At 42.3% G+C, this 17397-nt stretch overlaps 1 protein-coding gene across 1 annotated transcript; it reads right to left on the reverse strand.

The window, feature by feature from the left end:
* Positions 1–27: 27 nt before the first annotated feature.
* Positions 28–5999, reverse strand: FANCE (FA complementation group E). The gene is made up of 6 exons (XM_060233001.1): positions 5767–5999; positions 3399–4068; positions 2555–2599; positions 2256–2315; positions 1843–1986; positions 28–237 (listed from the first exon to the last, which is right to left on the reverse strand). The coding sequence occupies exons 1-6, from the start codon at positions 5988–5990 to the stop codon at positions 28–30; spliced, it is 1353 nt and encodes a 450-aa protein (XP_060088984.1). The 5' UTR covers positions 5991–5999.
* Between the last annotated feature and the right edge of the window lie 11398 nt (positions 6000–17397).

Consider the following 17397-nt stretch of genomic DNA (forward strand, 5'->3'; position numbering starts at 1 on the left):
TTAATAAAAGGACATACAAGGACACTACTACAAGAAATAATAATTCAAATAATTAAAGTAATAAATAACACATACAAGAGACTGAACTGTATTAGCAAAACTAATGAACATGCCTTTCCCTGAAGCCTGCACAATTGAAGGAATCAAAGTACAACAGACCGCGCGAGCATATTTCGAGCAGAACATCATGAGGGCCATTGTGAGAGGCCATGAGGCTGGCTCAGTCAGCGTGAGAATCTGTAGGCCAGAAAGAGCAGAAAAAGAATATTGTGTGATATGTTGTCAGACCAAGTCCTGTGACCCCAGCACATATTCTTAAAAATGAACTTTTGACCATCTTAAGAATACATTAAAAGCTGGATGTTTTTCTTTTTAAAAAAACAGAACTGCGGAAAACATCAGTCATCAGAAGGCACAATAGTTCACATATTATGACATAATACTTAAGGGTAGAGACTGGCAAGCCTCACACAGCCTCACTGATTGATCTGAGTGATCTTACATTGCTGTTTTAAGCCACCTGTCATTTGAGGTCTTAAGTATTTAAATAATGAAATGTATCATGTCATTTTCAAAAACAGTAAAGGTATTGTTACTTTTTTAAAAAACTGCACCCTCTGAGGTTTCATAAAGGATTTACTCAGTTTTAAATGATTTCTTTTATCAATATGACAACTAATTTGCAATACTTATTTAAGAATTAATTTAAATGCTAATGGAAATGTTTATTTAATTCAGTGATATGGATAAGCCTTTTTCTCAGTGATTTAAATTAAGGTAATCTATCCTGCTCAATGTCACTCAGATAGATTCATGCCATGGGGATCGGAACCCCAGTCTAATACCGTAACCACTACAATGCACCAACTCTTACTGTTTCCTGTTATAGGTATGTAGCAGTGTCCCAATAGCTGTTTTAAAAATGAAAAACAGCTATAGAAGGCTTTAATCAGGAGTAGAGAAACAGGGGTGGGATTGGAGGGGGCTTCCTTATTCTTGTTGCCTCTGACAATTTTTCATTAAAAATTATTCCCTCCCCAGTACAAATACCCATATATTTTCCCCCATGGGTATAAAAAGCAACAGAAGGTAGAAAGAGACAGGAACTATTTTTGACTGGAAAAACATTCCGAGAGCAAAAGGTTAAGGAGAATACCAAATACATCTCCCATGTAATATAATATTCCTTTTGGTCCTCACATCGGGGAGGGACGGTGGCTCAGTGGTAGAGCATCTGCTTGGGAAGCAGAAGGTCCCAGGTTCAATCCCTGGCATCTCCAAAAAAGGGTCCAGGCAAAGAGGTGTGAAAAACCTCAGCTTGAGACCCTGGAGAGCCGCTGCCAGTCTGAGAAGACAATACTGACTTTGATGGGCCAAAGGTCTGATTCAGTATAAGGCAGCTACATATGTTCATGTTCATATGTTCATCTTCAAATAAAAGTAATCATCCTTTCTCAGGATGATTATGACTTGAGATGAAACAAAATACATAAATTTCATGTAATAGTTACTTGAAGAAATTCATAGCCCCTGTTAAAGCAAGAGATCAAGCTAGATGTGAAAGGCAATTAAAAAAAATTAAGGTAGTAAGCCTGGAAGCCTTCACCACAGAAACAACTGGAGAAAGTTCTGCATCCATATACCAACAACAAACCTCAGGGGTTTCTGTCAACGTGGAGGATTTTTTAAAAATATATTTTAGGGGTGAGTATGTGTGTATCTGCACCTGGAAATCATGTCAATCTCTACTGGGGGCCTGGTGGATATTCAGAGGTGGCTGAAAGCCTGCCTCTGTCCTCTTGGATGTTTGTTTATTGTAAGGTTCAGATGCTCCATACGTACCCGAGGTAGAAAGAGCTTTCCAGCAAGTATTGTTGCATAACTGTAGCTAAGATCAGGTGACATCACCACCAACCAAGTACAGAGCTGCAGAAGCTCATTTTCTGGGCATTCTGAGAGTTGCAGTAATGAGCAGAGACCTTCTAGCTAAAGGGAAGAAAATAAGACATCTGCCTTACCAAATGTGGTCCATTTTTCAAACATTACAACTACCCATCACCATTACCAAATCAGTAAAAAATGGGAATCAGGCTTAACTGAAATTGGTTTAAGTCTGGAAACAGTAATGTACATACTTTCTTAGTAGTACACCCCAATGAATAAAATTGGGACTTTTATTGTTACTTTCAAATAAACATGTACAGATTGGACTCTAAACTGCCTACATGTAAGTAAATACTTTTCATTTCACTAACCTGGCTTGGGGTACACTCATTCAGGACCTGAAGTTCAGGAGGGACAGTCCCATCAAAATTCTAAAGGAGGGGATGAGAGTAGTTCAGAGGCTTTATACAGTGAAAGATGTGGTCACAAAACTGACCAAAGAACAAAGGCATTTTAATAGAAGTTTTATGTCATTTAAAATGTTAACTAGTTTGAGTGCTTCTAATGGCAGGGTACAAATAAGACTCTATTTAAAATCCCAAACGAACAGAACTTCAAGACATTTAATAATCAAGGCATCTGTCCAAAGCAGAAAAGCAATTATACTTACATCACATTGCATTGCCAAAAGTTCCTTAAATTTGGGAACATGTTCCTTAAAAACAAGGAGTGGGAAAGAACAGTTAGATGAGGCCAGGGCTATAATCCTCAAACCACTGTAACATAAGCAGTCTGGAAAAAACTATAAACAAAAATACTTTACCATTTAAACTTGACACTGAGATAAAAAGATAAAGGAAGCACCAGTCGTTTCCGACTCTGGGGTGAAGTAGCTTTCGCAACGTTTTCACGGCAGACTTCTTACGGGGTGGTTTGCCATTGCCTTCCCCAGTCATCTACACTTTCCCCTCAGCAAGCTGGGTATATCTAATCCTGGCAAGCTATACAGATCCCAACCAAAGCTGATTTTTTTTTTTAAATTCATGGATAAAGGTTGTGCCAGTTTTGGTTGCGATATCAATTTGACTCAAGATATACTATTGGTTAAGAGCTTGCCTATGCCACATTGCGATATTGTATGCCTCCCCCCCCCCAACTTTCAACACTTTGGACACTTGATATCTTATATTGTTTATCATAGCTAGAAAGATCTTAGGTGTCTCATCACCTAAAATGTGAAAACCTTTTTTTCAATCCTGCTATCCATTTCCAAGCAAAACTAAAGCAAAAGATCCTTTAATTCCACTGTTTGCTCTTCCTACCACTTCCCATTCTGCAGATGCTCCAGTGGATTTTTAATATCAAAGGGCTCCAATATTGTCTAGTGGCCATTAACAGAGGAAAAAGGAAACGTTTTGGGCCTCAATTGCAAGGAAGACTATATTCCATGTATTTATGCTGCCAATTCTCTAATAAAAGAAAGGAATTCAAAGAATCTAAATGTTTGTTAATACCTTGATATAATTTGGAACCTCTGCTGCAGGCTCCATTTGGAAACTCTGACTAGCCTCTCTCATTTCTACTGTTTCCTCCTTGTGAGAACTTTGATAGATCTTGTTGATTTCACGGTGAACATTTTCATTTCCAGAATTCATCATGAGTTTATTTCCTGTTCCAGTTGCTCCAGCTCCCTGCTGCATATCATGTTGCTTGAAATGTTCTGAATCTGATTCATTAACTTCCATTCGGGCCTTTTTTCTCTGCCTCTCATCTTCAGGGCTTATGGCTTCCTTGCTTACTTTCTTGTTTTTCCCAATCTGAGATGCAGAGATGGGGGTTATTTCATCCACAGCTAAGCAGGGATCTGTCTGTTCAATATAACAGCTTAATTTCCCTCCTAAACCAGGAGTGTCCTTACGAAAGGCCACAACCTTCTGACACAGATCTTTCAGTTGTTGCTGGCAAGCACCTGTTAATAGGACAGGAGTCAAGGAGCTCTTCTCCTGCAGCTCTACTTGTAGTAAATCCTTCAGTCTTTGCACCCAGAGGTCTAAGCTGGGCTCTTGCTTGGAGATCTCAAGCAGACGAACAAGTAAGTCTTTTGGCACTACAGATTTTACCATAAGCAGCAAGGAAAAGAGATTTCTTTGGCACAAGACTGGAAGCAGCAGCAATAATGGTTTTCTGAAAGGATTATACAGAAGAAGGAAAACAGGAATAAGCTCAGGACTACTAAGGTAAGGGGGCTGATTCTATAATGATAAAAAAAACTCTTCATATAACTTGAGGAACACCTCAGAACTACTACAGGAAACACAGGACCATTGCCTGAAACAGTAATCTTATATCAAAGTATTCCCTTTTCTACAACTTGTAACAATTTACTCTAGGTTCTGATGGTGTGTTTCTCCTATACACACATATCAGTAGCTGCTAGTGATAGGCAGAGAGTGGTGGGTGGAACATTCACACCATCATGATATCTCAGCACCAGATTTTAAATAAACGCATGAAGCTGCCTGCTGGTGAACCATCTAGCCCAGGATTATAACTGGCAGCAGTTTTCCAAGATCCTTCCCAGTCCTTCCAATTGGAGATGCTAGGGAATGAACCTAAAATTTTCTATGTGCAGATTTGTTCTCTATCACTGAATTATGGCCCTCTCTCCTAATGTTATAAGAGCCCCGTGGCACAGAGTGGTAAAGCTGCAGTACTGCAGTCGGAGCCCTCTGCTCACAACCTGAGTTCGATTCCAGCAGAAGCTGGTTCAGGTAGCCAGCTCGAGGTTGACTCAGCCTTCCATCCTTCCGAAGTAGGTAAACTGAGTACCCAGCTTGCTGGGGTGAAAGTGTAATGACCGGGGAAGGCAATGGCAAACCAGCCTGTAAAAAGGTCTGCCGTGAAAATGTTGTGAAAGCAGCGTCACCCCAAAGTTGGAAATGACTGGTGCTTGCACAGGGGACCTTTCCTTTCCTCCTAATGTTACTATACATTGCAATGGAAAAGTCAATATGGTGTGACATTTCAGCTGCCATCCTGTGTTTTCCATGACTTGTTTTTATACTCCAAGGCCTCTAAACTGCACAAACAACATAAAAAGATGGGGTCTGGATGCACAAACAGCATTAACAGATGAGGTCCAGTCAACAATCCTGAAGAAAAATGTCCTATCCCTTTAATAGAGCCTTAATGGGGTGATGCTATTTACCTCCATGTCATAAAAAGCTTCCGTTGCCATTTCTACATATTAAAAAGGTAAAGGGATATTAAGTCTCTATTAAAGGGAAAAGGTTTTTTTTTTCTTCAAACCAACCAACATCCCTAGTTCAGGCCTAGAGGTGTCTTTTCAGACCAGGTTACAGACACAGAATTTATAAAAGTGTGTTCAGGTTACAACTTCCTGATACCCAGAAAGGATACTTATTCTCAGTAAGCATAAAAGGTAAAGGTGCAAGCACCAGTCGTTTCTGACTCTGCAGTGACGTTGCTTTCACAACATTTTCACGGCAGACTTTTTACGGGGTGGTTTGCCATTGTCTTCCCCAGTCATCTGCACTTTCCTCCCAGCAAGCTGGGTACTCATTTTACCGACCTCGGAAGGATGGAAGGCTGAGTCAACCTGAGCCGGCTACCTGAACCAGCTTCTGCTGGGATCAAAGAAATATTAATAACCAGAAATAATGCCACCTTTCACAATACCTATTGTCTGCTCAAATGACCAGAGAAGGAACACATACCTCAAGGAAATCCTTTCCCCACGACTCACTATAATTTCACTGGCACATAAGTTGTACTGCATAATTGGGTTATTAATAACAAAACAGCACCAGCATGTGAATGAGACTACTGAAATTTTTTTAAAAGGGAACTGGAGCAACTCACAAGCTGAGGGTCTTCTCAGGTCCTTGTAGCACAGGCTCTAGAGCACACAGCTTCTCTGTAAAGCTTTGCCAATCAAAGCCCTGCTTTGGATCTTCCCCAGACCCAGACCGTTGAAGGGTGCGCAAGGCAGCCAAGGCAGCCTCAGGCCCAGACATCAATGTGCAGAGAAGAAGGCGAGAAGACTTATCAAATCGCTGCAGCAAAGGCACTGAAGGACCATCCATGTTGCTAGAGCTGTTGCTAGAGCTGCTAGAGCTGTTGCTAGAGCAAGTTCAAATGGAAATATAAATGCAAAATAAGGAAAATTAAATAAATTGACAACAGAGTTGGAATATACCTGAAAAAAGAAGCATCTTTGTTATCTGCCCTAGAAATCCAGTGTTCCAAAGAGAACTATGGCTCCTACTCCCAGATACTGTTTTCTTAGCAATGCAAAAATGTACCTTGTGCATGCTCAAAATCACTTTCTTCTTATGTATTCCACAAATGAATACATTCAGGCGGGTAGCTGTGTTGGTTTGAAGCAATAAAACAAAGTCTGAGTCCAGTTGTACCTTTAAAACCAATAAAGTTTAATTCTGGGTATAAACTTTCATGGGCAAACAGGTCAAACCCTACAGCAAAGGATAAATAGACACATATCTGACATCAAGAATCACAAAACTGAGAAACCTGTAGGAAAACATTTCAGTTTCCCAGGGTACTCAGTGGGGGACCTCAAAATAGCTGTTTTACTGCAAAAGAATTTCAAAAACAGGAGACTGCTGAATTACAACACTCAGGATAATGGAACCCCCAGGTTTAACAGATATATTGGATTCCTATTTCACTATACATGCTAAATCTCTCAGTTCTCACTTATACCAGAATTAAACTTCATTGGTCTTGAGATGCCTCTGGACGCAAACTTAGTTCTGGTATCTGTTGTTAACTCTTTTATTATCTGTATGCTATTTGCAGCTGTTCACAGACCTTGCCAGCTGCATTATTCCAAACTTAGCTCTACTTATGCATCTTGACTTTAGTTAGCCCTTCCTGGCAACCAGTCCCCCCCACACACCTATATGTAACACTATCTGTTTCAACGTATCTGAAGAAGTATTCATCTTCACATGCCAAGTCTTTCAGTTCTCACTTATACCCAGATTTGAACTTTGTTGTCTTGAACTGGAACCGAACTTAATTTGTTAATTCTTGTATTGGTATGCTATTTGTATGCTATTTGCTGCCATTCACAGGTTTTAACAACTGCTTTAATCCATCCTGTTCTACTTACTGCCCAGTTACCTATGCATCTTGACTCTAACTAGTCCTTTATGTAAGACTTGAAGAAAACTGTTTCAATGTAGAAGAAGAAGAAGATGATATTGGATTTATATCCCGCCCTCAACTCCAAAGAGTCTCAGAGCGGCTCACAATCTCCTTTACCTTCCTCCCCCACAACAGACACCCTGTGAGGTGGGTGGGGCTGAGAGGGCTCTCACAGCAGCTGCCCTTTCAAGGACAACCCCTGCCAGAGCTATGGCTGACCCAAGGCCATGCCAGCAGGTGTAAGTGGAGGAGTGGGGAATCAAACCCGGTTCTCCTAGATAAGAGACCGCACACTTAACCACTACACCAAACTGGCTCTCAGTTGTACCAGATGAAGTGTGGATTGACACAAAAGCTTATACCCAGAATTAAACTTTGTTGGTCTTAAAGGTGCCACTGGACTCAAAGTTTGTTCTACAGCAGAATAAAGTTTCTGAAAACAGCTCCCAAAAACAAACTAGCCTTAATAAAGCCCCAATGTCAATCTTTTCTCATGTTCTTTTCCCTTATCACCTTCTAAACCTTCAACAGAGGGATAACAAGTATGGAGTGTAACAAAACTGGAGTCCAGTGGCACCTTGAAGACCGACAAAGTTTAATTCTGAGTATAAGTTTTTGTGTGCATGCACACTTCACTTTTGCAGATTAATTTTTTATTAAATATCTTTTTTAAAACTTTCATAGGAAATAAGATGTGAATAAGAAAAGTGTTTGGGTGTTATGGGAGAAATACATGAAGCTGTTTTAACCTAAGAGACAGAGAGGAGAAAAAAAGACATCAAAAATAACCAGGAAATTCGACTTTAATGCAACATTTATCAACTTAATAAAAATTGTGGGGATCAATAGCAGCTTTCAGCTTTTACCAAAAGGGGATAATGTATGCCATTCTAGAGTTGCTGTTTGATTTCCGTGTCAAAGCGGTAGTACTCTGAAACGGTGGGCTTAGCTGAGAAGCTCAGAACCAGTACAGGTATCACCTTCCCGCGACTGAGAGAGAACAGAGCACTCTGACCAGTGAGGCTAACAATAGGAGAAAAAACCTTTTCAAGTGAGTCAGTCTCCTTTAAACCCTGACAGCCAGGATAGAACAAACAAAGGCAATGGGCAACACAGTGACTGACTCAGAACGGTTCGGGTACATCGCTGTTTTGTTGTGTGAGGCCCGGGTCCCACGGAAACGCTAGTCCGGATCCAAGCCTCAGAGCTAACGCAGACTAGCAAAGGGATTTTCCCCTATTGGTGCCTAGCCAATTTAGAGTTCCCTTCACGGAGTAACTGGAAGATATAAAGGGCTGCATCCTGAATTCATTGGGACGAGTAAACATAGTTGCACTCGCAATACTAAACAGGGAGCGCAGAGACATTAAACTCTACTGGGCCTTATTTCTGAGTAAACATCCAGTAGTTTCAGTTGCAGCCATATCCTAACCGGCCTGAGTGGGTTTACTTCTGAAAAGGCGTGCAAAAGACCACCATTACCTTGTGAGCTGGCGAAGGCCTATTTCTGAGTCCCCCTCGCCTGAGCACCGTTAACTTGGAAGTATACGAAGCTACCCCGCCGCTCAGCTTCCTCCCGCGTTTTGCTTTCTTTCTGGGACAGCCGTCCAATCTGGCAGAAGGAAGGCGGTCCATGAGACGTCACACACCACTCAACACACACTTCCGTTTTTAGAAATGAAGAACCTTGGACGGGGTGGAGGAATATCTTTGCAGAACGCTGCATAAATTCTGGCTCGTAAACGTGTGCAGCCCGATCCTATGCGTGTTAACTCGACGGTTTCAATGAATTCTCTAGCACTTCTTAGTAAGTATATTTAGAATTTCAGCCTTGGTTTTTGAAGGGAAAAAAACCAATTATACTATGCTGCTAGGACAGCAGACCTGAGACTGCTAGTGGTGCAAATTACAGGTGCAGATGAGAGCGAACGAAGCTGCTAAACTTATAGCAAGATCTTAAGTGTGCATTAACCTAGAAAGAAATGCTGTTTCCAGCAAAGTTGCTTAGAATCGATCCATGGCGAATGAGACGATGAGGTTTAGGATTGCTCTCATGCCAGCTGAATAGCCGGACTATAATTCAACTACAGTGGGGAAAGGATGCTAGAGTCATTTTCTCGGTAGAATTCCCTGGAAAACTTAAGCGCACCACGGAACAGGCGGATCCCCCCTTAAAAACGATTGAATGTTTCAGATCCTCAGAGGAAGGGTGGGTGGAGTGCTTGAGAGAAAGGTTCGCCCAGCACTTAAGAGAGACAAAACGGTCAAAGAAGAAATGGGGCAATTGGACTTAAGATGTACTGCATAACACCAGAAGCTGTCAAGCCGAGATGGAGCTGGGAAAGTTGGTGCTTTTATTTTTCTGCCATTTGAACAATAATTAAAAATGAACAGATTTAGAAAGCTACCCTATGCAAGTCTGTTGAATGGAACGTACTCCTAGGATAGCATTGATGGGATTGCACTAGGCATACTAAAAACCCAAGATATTGTTAGCCCTAGATATAAAATTCTTTGGATTAGTGTTGTTTGGGGAATATAACTCTAGCTGGGTAGCCTTGCTAGTCTGAAATAAAAACCAGAATACAGTGGCACCTTAAAGACTAACAAATTTTATTTCAGCATTGAGCTTTCAACAGTTATGAAGTGAGCTCTGCTCAAAGCAAATGCAAATTGACAATAAGACAAGTGGAAAAATAATTTGAGGAGCACACTAAGAATATTAAGGCAAACCATAATACTCATCTAGATGGGCAGCCGTGTTGGTCTGAAGCAGTAGAATTGAGTCCAGTGGTATCTTTATGACCAACAAGTTTATTCAAGGTATAAGCATTTGTGTGCAAGCACACTTCTTCAGATACATAGAAATGAAAGTTAACATTATATATTATATAGGCAGACCCCTCTCTCTATATAATGAAACCTTAACTTCCATTTTTTACAGTATTAATATTTTATTAAGTGTGCATTTAATCAACTTATTTATACATCTCAAATAAATACATTTCGTTTTTTGCTTATTACCTTCTACAAATTGAACTGAATACTAACAACATATAAATAAACCCCTTCCTCTTTATCTTATTAACTAACATTTCTATGTATCTGAAGAAGTGCGTTTGCACACAAAAGCTTACACTTTGAATAAACTTTTGTTGGTCTTAAAGGTGCCACTGGAGTCAAGAATTGCTCATAATAATCTATTAGCAGCAGGAAACCACCCACAATAACAGTTAGATAGTTAAGGCAATTAAAACATCACTGGATAATAAGGATAGGAAGATAACAGTGAAGCTAGATTCTTTGTAGGAATCTTCCCTGTGGAAGATATGGCAGATAACCTTACCTGAACAACCTTGTGAGGAGCAAGAAGTAAGAGGGTGCCTGAGCAACTAATTCAACCAGATGAATTTCTAAGACTGATACTAAAAGAGTCACCAGGTCCAGGTGGCCCGTACTGTAAAGAACTGAAATGACTGATCTTCCAACAAATTTATGCAAATCATAAAAACTGGTTCCCTTGAAGAGCCCTGGAAAGTAGTTATTTTTAAAAGTGATTCATCATGAAATCCTACTGCTATCTGGTTGGCTTGAGGGAGGAGGAAACCACGCTCGGATGGAGTCTTGGCATCTTGCTGGCTCTGCTGTATCTGACCCTAAAGCTTTTGAGCCTTTGTGCACACCTGAAGATCTTCAGGCAAGTTCTGAGAGTATTTTATACCCAACCAAGTTACGGAGTGGTCGCCAGCAAGAGGCAGTGTGCAAACACAAATGACATATGCTCCATCTGCCAAGCTGAGTTCCAGAAGCCCATCGTTCTCATCTGCCAGCACATATCCTGCGAAGAATGCATAGCTCTGTGGTTCAACAGAGAGAGAAGCTGCCCTCTGTGCAGAACAGTCATCTCGGATCACATTAACAAGTGGAAAGATGGGGTGTCTTCTGTGCAATTACAGATCTATTAAAAGCTCACGGCTTCTTGCTTTAAAAAAAAACCCTTGAGCCTCAGTGGAAGAGCATTTACTTGGCATGCAGAAGGCACCAGGTTCAATTCTCTGCCTCTTCATTTAAAAGGATCCAGTAGGATATAATGGGGAAGACCTCTGCCCAAGACCCTGGAGAGTCACTGCCAATCCGAGGAGACAATATTGACCTTGATTGATGGACCAGTGGTCTGATTCACTATAAGGCAGCTTCATGTGTGATTTTTTGAGGGCTAACAGTGGAGTAACAGTGTCTTTATCACAGTCGGAAAATGTCATTAGCTTCTGCCTTACATAAGGATCGTATCACTGGCAAGTATTATTAAAGCTAGAAATCATAGAATAACTTGTTCATAAATCCTCTGGAGTTAGGGATAAGAACATAAGAAAAGCCATGTTGAATCAGGCCAATGGCCCATCCAGTTCAACACTCTTGTCACTCAGTGGCCAAAAACAAACAAAAAACCCCTCAAGTGCCATCAGGAGGTTCGCAAGTGAGGCTAGAAGCCCTCCCACTTTGCCCCCCCGCCCAAGCACCAAGAATAGAGCATCACTGCCCCAGACAGAGTTCCAACAATATGCTGTGGCTAATAAGCCACTGATGGACCTCTGCTCCATTATGTTTATCCAATCCCCTCTTGAAGCTGGCTATGCTTGTAGCCACCACCACCTCTGTGTCAGTGAATTCCACGTTAATCACCCTTTGGGTGAAGTGCTTCCTTTTATCACTTCTAACCTGACTGCTCAGCAATTTCATTGAATGCCCAGAAATTCTTGTATTGTGAGGAAGGGAGAAAGTACTTCTCTACTTTCTCCATCCCATGCATAATCTTGTAAACCTCTATCATGTCACCCCGCAGTCGACTTTTCTCCAAGCTAAAGAGCCCCAAGCGTTTTAACCTTTCTTCATAAAGAAAGTGTTCATTCTAGTTGCCCTTTTCTGCACTTTTCTCAGTGCTACAATATCCTTTTGCAGGGGTGATGACCAGAATTGTACAAGGTATTCCAAATGAGACTGCACCATTGATTTATACAGGAACATTATAATACTGGCTGATTTCTTTTCAGTTCCCTTCCTAATAATTCCCAGCATGGTGTTGGCTTTTCTTATTGCAATCGCAAACTGTCTTGACATTTTCAGTGAGTTATCTACCATGACCCCAAGATCTCTCTCTTGGTCAGTCTCTGCCAGTTCACACCCCATCAGCTTGTATTTATAGCTGGGGTTTTTTGGCCCCAATGGGCATTACTTTGCACTTGGCCACACTGAAGCTCATCTGCCACGTTGATGTCCACTCACTCAGCCTCGACAGATCTCTTTGGAGTGCCCCACAATCCTCTCTGGTTCTCACCACCCTGAACAATTTAGTGTCATCTGCAAACTTGGCCACTTCACTGTTTACTCCCAACTCCAAATCATTAATGAACAAGTTAAAGAGCATGGGACCCAGTACTGAGCCCTGCGGCACCCCACTGCTTACCGTCTTCCACTATGAAAATTGCCCATTTATACTCACTCTCTGTTTCCTATTAATTAGCCAGTTTTTGATCCACAAGAGCACTTGTCCTTTTATTCCATGACTCTCAAGCTTACTAAGGAGCCTTTGATGAGGAACTTTATCAAAAGCTTTCTGGAAGTCGAGGTAAACAACATCTATTGAGTCCCCTTTGTCCACATGTTTGTTCACCCCCTCAAAGAACTCTAACAGATTAGTGAGGCAAGATCTTCTCTTACAGAACCCATGCTGAGTCTTCCTAATAACTTGTGTTCATCAATGTGCCTACTCATTCTGTCTTTGATAATGGTTTCTACCAGCATTCCCAGTATTGAAGTCAGACTGACTGGCCTGTAATTTCCCGGATTCCCTCTGGAACCCTTTTTAAAGATGACATTTGCTACCTTCCAGTCCTCAGGAATGGAGGCAGATTTCAATGAAAGATTATATATTTTTCTCAGGAGATCCACAAATTCACCTTTGAGTTCTTTCAGAACTCTTGGATGTATGGCATCCGGACCTAGTGACATTAGTTTTCAATTTAATTTAATTAGTCCTATCAGTTGTAGGACCTCCTCTCTCGCCACCTCAATCTGATTCAGGTCCTTCAACACCCCTTCCAAAATTAGCGGTTCTGGAGTGGGCAAACACTTCTCATCTTCCACAGTGAAGACGGAGGCAAAAAATACATTCAGCTTCACAGCCATTTCCCTGTCCTCCTTCAGTAATCCTTTTACCCCTTGGTCATCTAACGGCCCCACTGCCTCCCTGACATGGGGAGATGATACCAAATCAGTTTAAAAAAACCCAAGAGATTGCGAAGAAACTCCCCTACCTTGGCAAGATGGACAAGATAGCACATTTAATTCAATGTGAAATATTCATCAGGTCTAAAATACCTTAATTTTCATTTACACTGATGAGCTTTGAACTGGAAACAGTTCTTAAGATTATGATAGATGGTAACATCAAGGGAAATTAAGTGCCAGAGATTAATAGGAAAGAGGTTGAAAACAAGACATCGTAATAGCTTTATATAATCTTACAATCCTCATGCCAGCATTCTGCTCATCCTCAGTGTTTGTGTAATCACATGCTGGGAAAACTAACCAGAGCAGATTATCTCTCTGCAGAAATGATGTGGTGCAGAGGTTACAGGATCAAGGAGAAAGCAGGCTCATATTAATACTCTCTTAAATTCAGTGGATGACTACACCAGTCACTTTCTTCGTTCAGCCTACCTCACAGGATTCTTGTAAGGATAAAATGGGAACAGGGAAAGCACTACCTTGCTTAGGATAAATCACCGCATGCAAAAGAAACACTGTTCCAGTTTCCAGTCCTTAAACATTGACAGTCCTGGACAACAAATACATATATGGAAAACCTGTTGATGCTTCTAGAGTAGTTGTAAGGGGAACTGGCCACCATACATATGCTAGTGCATGACACAAAATGTTTACCATACAGATTTAGGCTACCAATAGGCAGTTGCTTCCATTTGTCTATCACACACTTGTAAACCTTTCCTCTATATTCCAAAAGGATAATATACAAATAATTGCTATACTGAAAGAGGATTGTAATGTAGCCTGATGGCAAGCTACAAAAAAAAAAAAAAAAAAAGATAGGCCGGGGTGGCCAAACTTGCTTAACGTAAGAGCCACATAGAATAAATGTCAGATGTTTGAGAGCTCCAAGGAAGGAAGGAAAGCAAATAGATGGAGAGGTGGAAAGAAGAAGATGAAGAAGATATTGGATTTATATCCCGCCCTCCACTCCGAAGAGTCTCAGACTGGCTCACAATCGCCTTTACCTTCCTCCCCCACAACAGACACCCTGTGAGGTGGGTGGGGCTGGAGAGAGCTCTCACAGCAGCTGCCCTTTCAAGGACAACCTCTGCCAGAGCTGTGGCTGACCCAAGCCCATGCCAGCAGGTGCAAGTGGAGGAGTGGGGAATCAAACCTGGTTCTCCCAGATAAGAGTCCGCACACTTAACCACTACACCAAACTGGGTCTCCAAGAAAACAACTTTCCGGTTTCAAATTTGCCCTTTTTGGGCAAACTTATTGAGAGGGCAGTGGCGAGGCAGCTACAGACTTTCCTGGAGGACGCTTCCATCCTTGACCCATTTCAGTCCGGCTTTCTCCCGGGCCATGGGACGGAGACGGTTACCTTCAACGGCATCTGGATCGGGGTGGCTCGGCAGTGCTGATGTTGTTGGACCTATCGGTGGCGTTCGATATGGTCGACCATCGGTTACTGACTTGCCGCCTCGCCGACGCGGGGATTCAGGGGTTGGCCTTGCAGTGGCTTTCCTCTTTCCTTGAAGGTCGGGGACAAAGGGTCGCGATTGGGGGGGAGCTATCCCAGAGGCGCACACTCGACTGTGGTGTGCCCCAGGGAGCGGTTCTCTCCCCGATGTTATTTAACATCTATATGCAACCCCTTGCCCAGATTGCCCGAAGGTATGGGCTGGGGTGTTACCAGTATGCTGATGACACCCAGCTTTATCTGCTTATGGACGGCTGACCGGTCTGCGCCCCAGAAAATCTGGATCGGGCACTACAGGCCGTGGCTGAGTGGCTCAGACTGAGTGGACTGAGATTAAATCCTGCGAAGATAGAGGTCCTTTGCTTGGGTCGTCGGGGACCGGGGGGGGCGGGAAATCCCCTTGCCAGCTTTTGACGGCGCACCGCTGATGGCGGCAGATAGGGTCAAGAGCCTGGGGGTACTATTGGAGCCTTCCCTAAAGATGGAGGCTCAGATAGCAGCCACTGCCAAGTCCGCGTTTTTTCATCTTAGGTGGGCAAGGCAGTTGGCTCCCTTCCTGGATCGCGACGACCTAGCAACAGTGATCCATGCTACGGTCACCTCAAGGTTGGACTACTTCAATGCCCTCTACATGGGGCTGCCCCTGTGCCGAACTCGGAAATTGCAGCTGGTGCAGAATGCCGCGGCCCGGCTGTTATTGGGCCTCCCAAGATGGGGGCACATTCGGCCGGATCTTCGGGCTCTGCACTGGCTTCCAATAAGATACTGAGTCCGGTACAAGGTGCTGGTTATTACCTTTAAAGCCCTATATGGCCTGGGACCTGCCTGAAGGACCGTCTCTCCCCACATGTTCCCCAGAGAGTACTGAGGTCGGGAACTCAAAACCTTCTCGCTATCCCTGGGCCAAAAGAAGCCCGCCTTAAATCGACTAGAGACAGGGCCTTTTCTGTTATGGCCCCTACATGGTGGAACCAGCTGCCGGAGGAGGTGAGGGCCCTGCGGGACCTTATTCAGTTCCGTAGGGCCTGTAAGACAACCCTAATCCGGCTAGCTTACACCTAACTGAGATGGGAAACAAATGTAGCTTACTAGACTCTTGCTATTTATACTGTTATAAGATTTGATGTTTTAAAGTTTTAAGGTTTTAAATGTTTTGACTATTTTAACTGCTTATATATGTAAATGTTAATTCAAATTTTGTTTTATTATCTGTTGTGAGCCGCCCTGAGCCATCTTTGTGGGAAGGGCGGGATACAAATCATAAATAAATAAATAAATAAACTTTAACTTTAAATGTGTTCTCCAAGCCACCAGCTGTCTTGGCTTGGAGAAGTGAAATAAAGAGACAAATGCCTTCTTCAAGCTGGCCAATGGAGTGGTAGGGGCTTCAAGAGCCACACAATATGTGTGAAAGAGCCACCTGTGGCTCCCAAGCCACAGTTTGGTCACCCACCTCTGAGATAGGCTCTATACCAATTTAGTCGCATGCTGTGAACTTAGCAGAGGGTCTTTCTCCTAACCCCCCAGCCCTCAGGAAACATACTAGTGAATGGCCACTGTCTAAAGGGCCACTTTGAATAGGCTCCCACTTCCTTTTGCCATTACATATTTCACCACTGAAGATTAACCCTGCCCCTCAGCCCAAACCATGCCTTATGTGAAGTTACTGTAATAGCCACAGATACTACTACACAAAAAAGAAAAGAGTGAAAGATCACTCTAGCCAAAGATGTTATTTCACGTGTCAGAAGCTACATGACACTTAAAATAATCTTAGCCTTCATGGTTTAAGAAACAACGAATTTAAGTCCTCCCTCCCAAAGGGATTAATTCCAAAGGTAGACTACTAGCGGCGCCTGGACTCACTCAATGATTTTACTTTACCACCACCACCACCCCCCCAAAAAATGTACTTCACCCTATATAAAGTTCATGAACTGTTTTAGAAAAATACTTTGGCTTTCAGGAAGCTACAAGAGAGTAGTATAGCATCTTTGGGGATGTTTTATAAGTCAGTGCAGTATGATCCAAACCTACCAAAGTAAGAGTGAATACAGATTTATGTTCAACATAAAGAATGTGTCTTTTCTGCTGCTAGCCTCTCTCCCTTTGTGGACACCGTTTCTTGACCAAGTTCTAAGCACCCTCCATGCAGTTTTGTTTATGTTCCTTACATACTTACCTCTCAACTGAATGTTTGGCAAATGGCTTTGTGATTGGTTGTCACTCAAAACTAAATAAAGGTAGAATCTCTGAAAACTAGAAGAGGTTGTTACTAAACTTCTTCTGGGGAAAGCTTATCCAGCTACTGAAGAATAAATAGTGGATTCACTACTATTATCTATAGATTACCATACACGTGAAGAAGAAAGGAAGTAATGGATTGGCTGGGATGTTAACTTCATATTTAACTGTACATGGGAAGCAACAAAGCAGTAAGTGGCAGCAATAAATATAAGCAGAAATTCTCTTGCAACTGTCATAGGAGGGGCATGCCAGGGTGTATTAGAACATCAAATTCCTGTTGAGCTTGTATAGTCAGCCTTAGATACAATCTAGCCTTGACA

The sequence above is a fragment of the Heteronotia binoei genome, chromosome 2 (assembly GCF_032191835.1).
Source record: "Heteronotia binoei isolate CCM8104 ecotype False Entrance Well chromosome 2, APGP_CSIRO_Hbin_v1, whole genome shotgun sequence".
Lineage (NCBI taxonomy): Eukaryota > Metazoa > Chordata > Lepidosauria > Squamata > Gekkonidae > Heteronotia > Heteronotia binoei.

What these genes read in the sequence shown, in the direction of transcription:
- FANCE (XM_060233001.1), bottom strand. Translation starts at nt 5,990, where the DNA reads ATGGATGGTCCTTCAGTGCCTTTGCTGCAGCGATTTGATAAGTCTTCT. An exon ending in CCTGAGAAGACCCTCAGCTT is followed by an intron (nt 4,069 to 5,766) that starts GTGAGTTGCTCC and finishes TAATCCTTTCAG; the next exon opens with AAAACCATTATTGCTGCTGC. An exon ending in GAAAGCTCTTTCTACCTCGG is followed by an intron (nt 238 to 1,842) that starts GTACGTATGGAG and finishes TCTGGCCTACAG; the next exon opens with ATTCTCACGCTGACTGAGCC.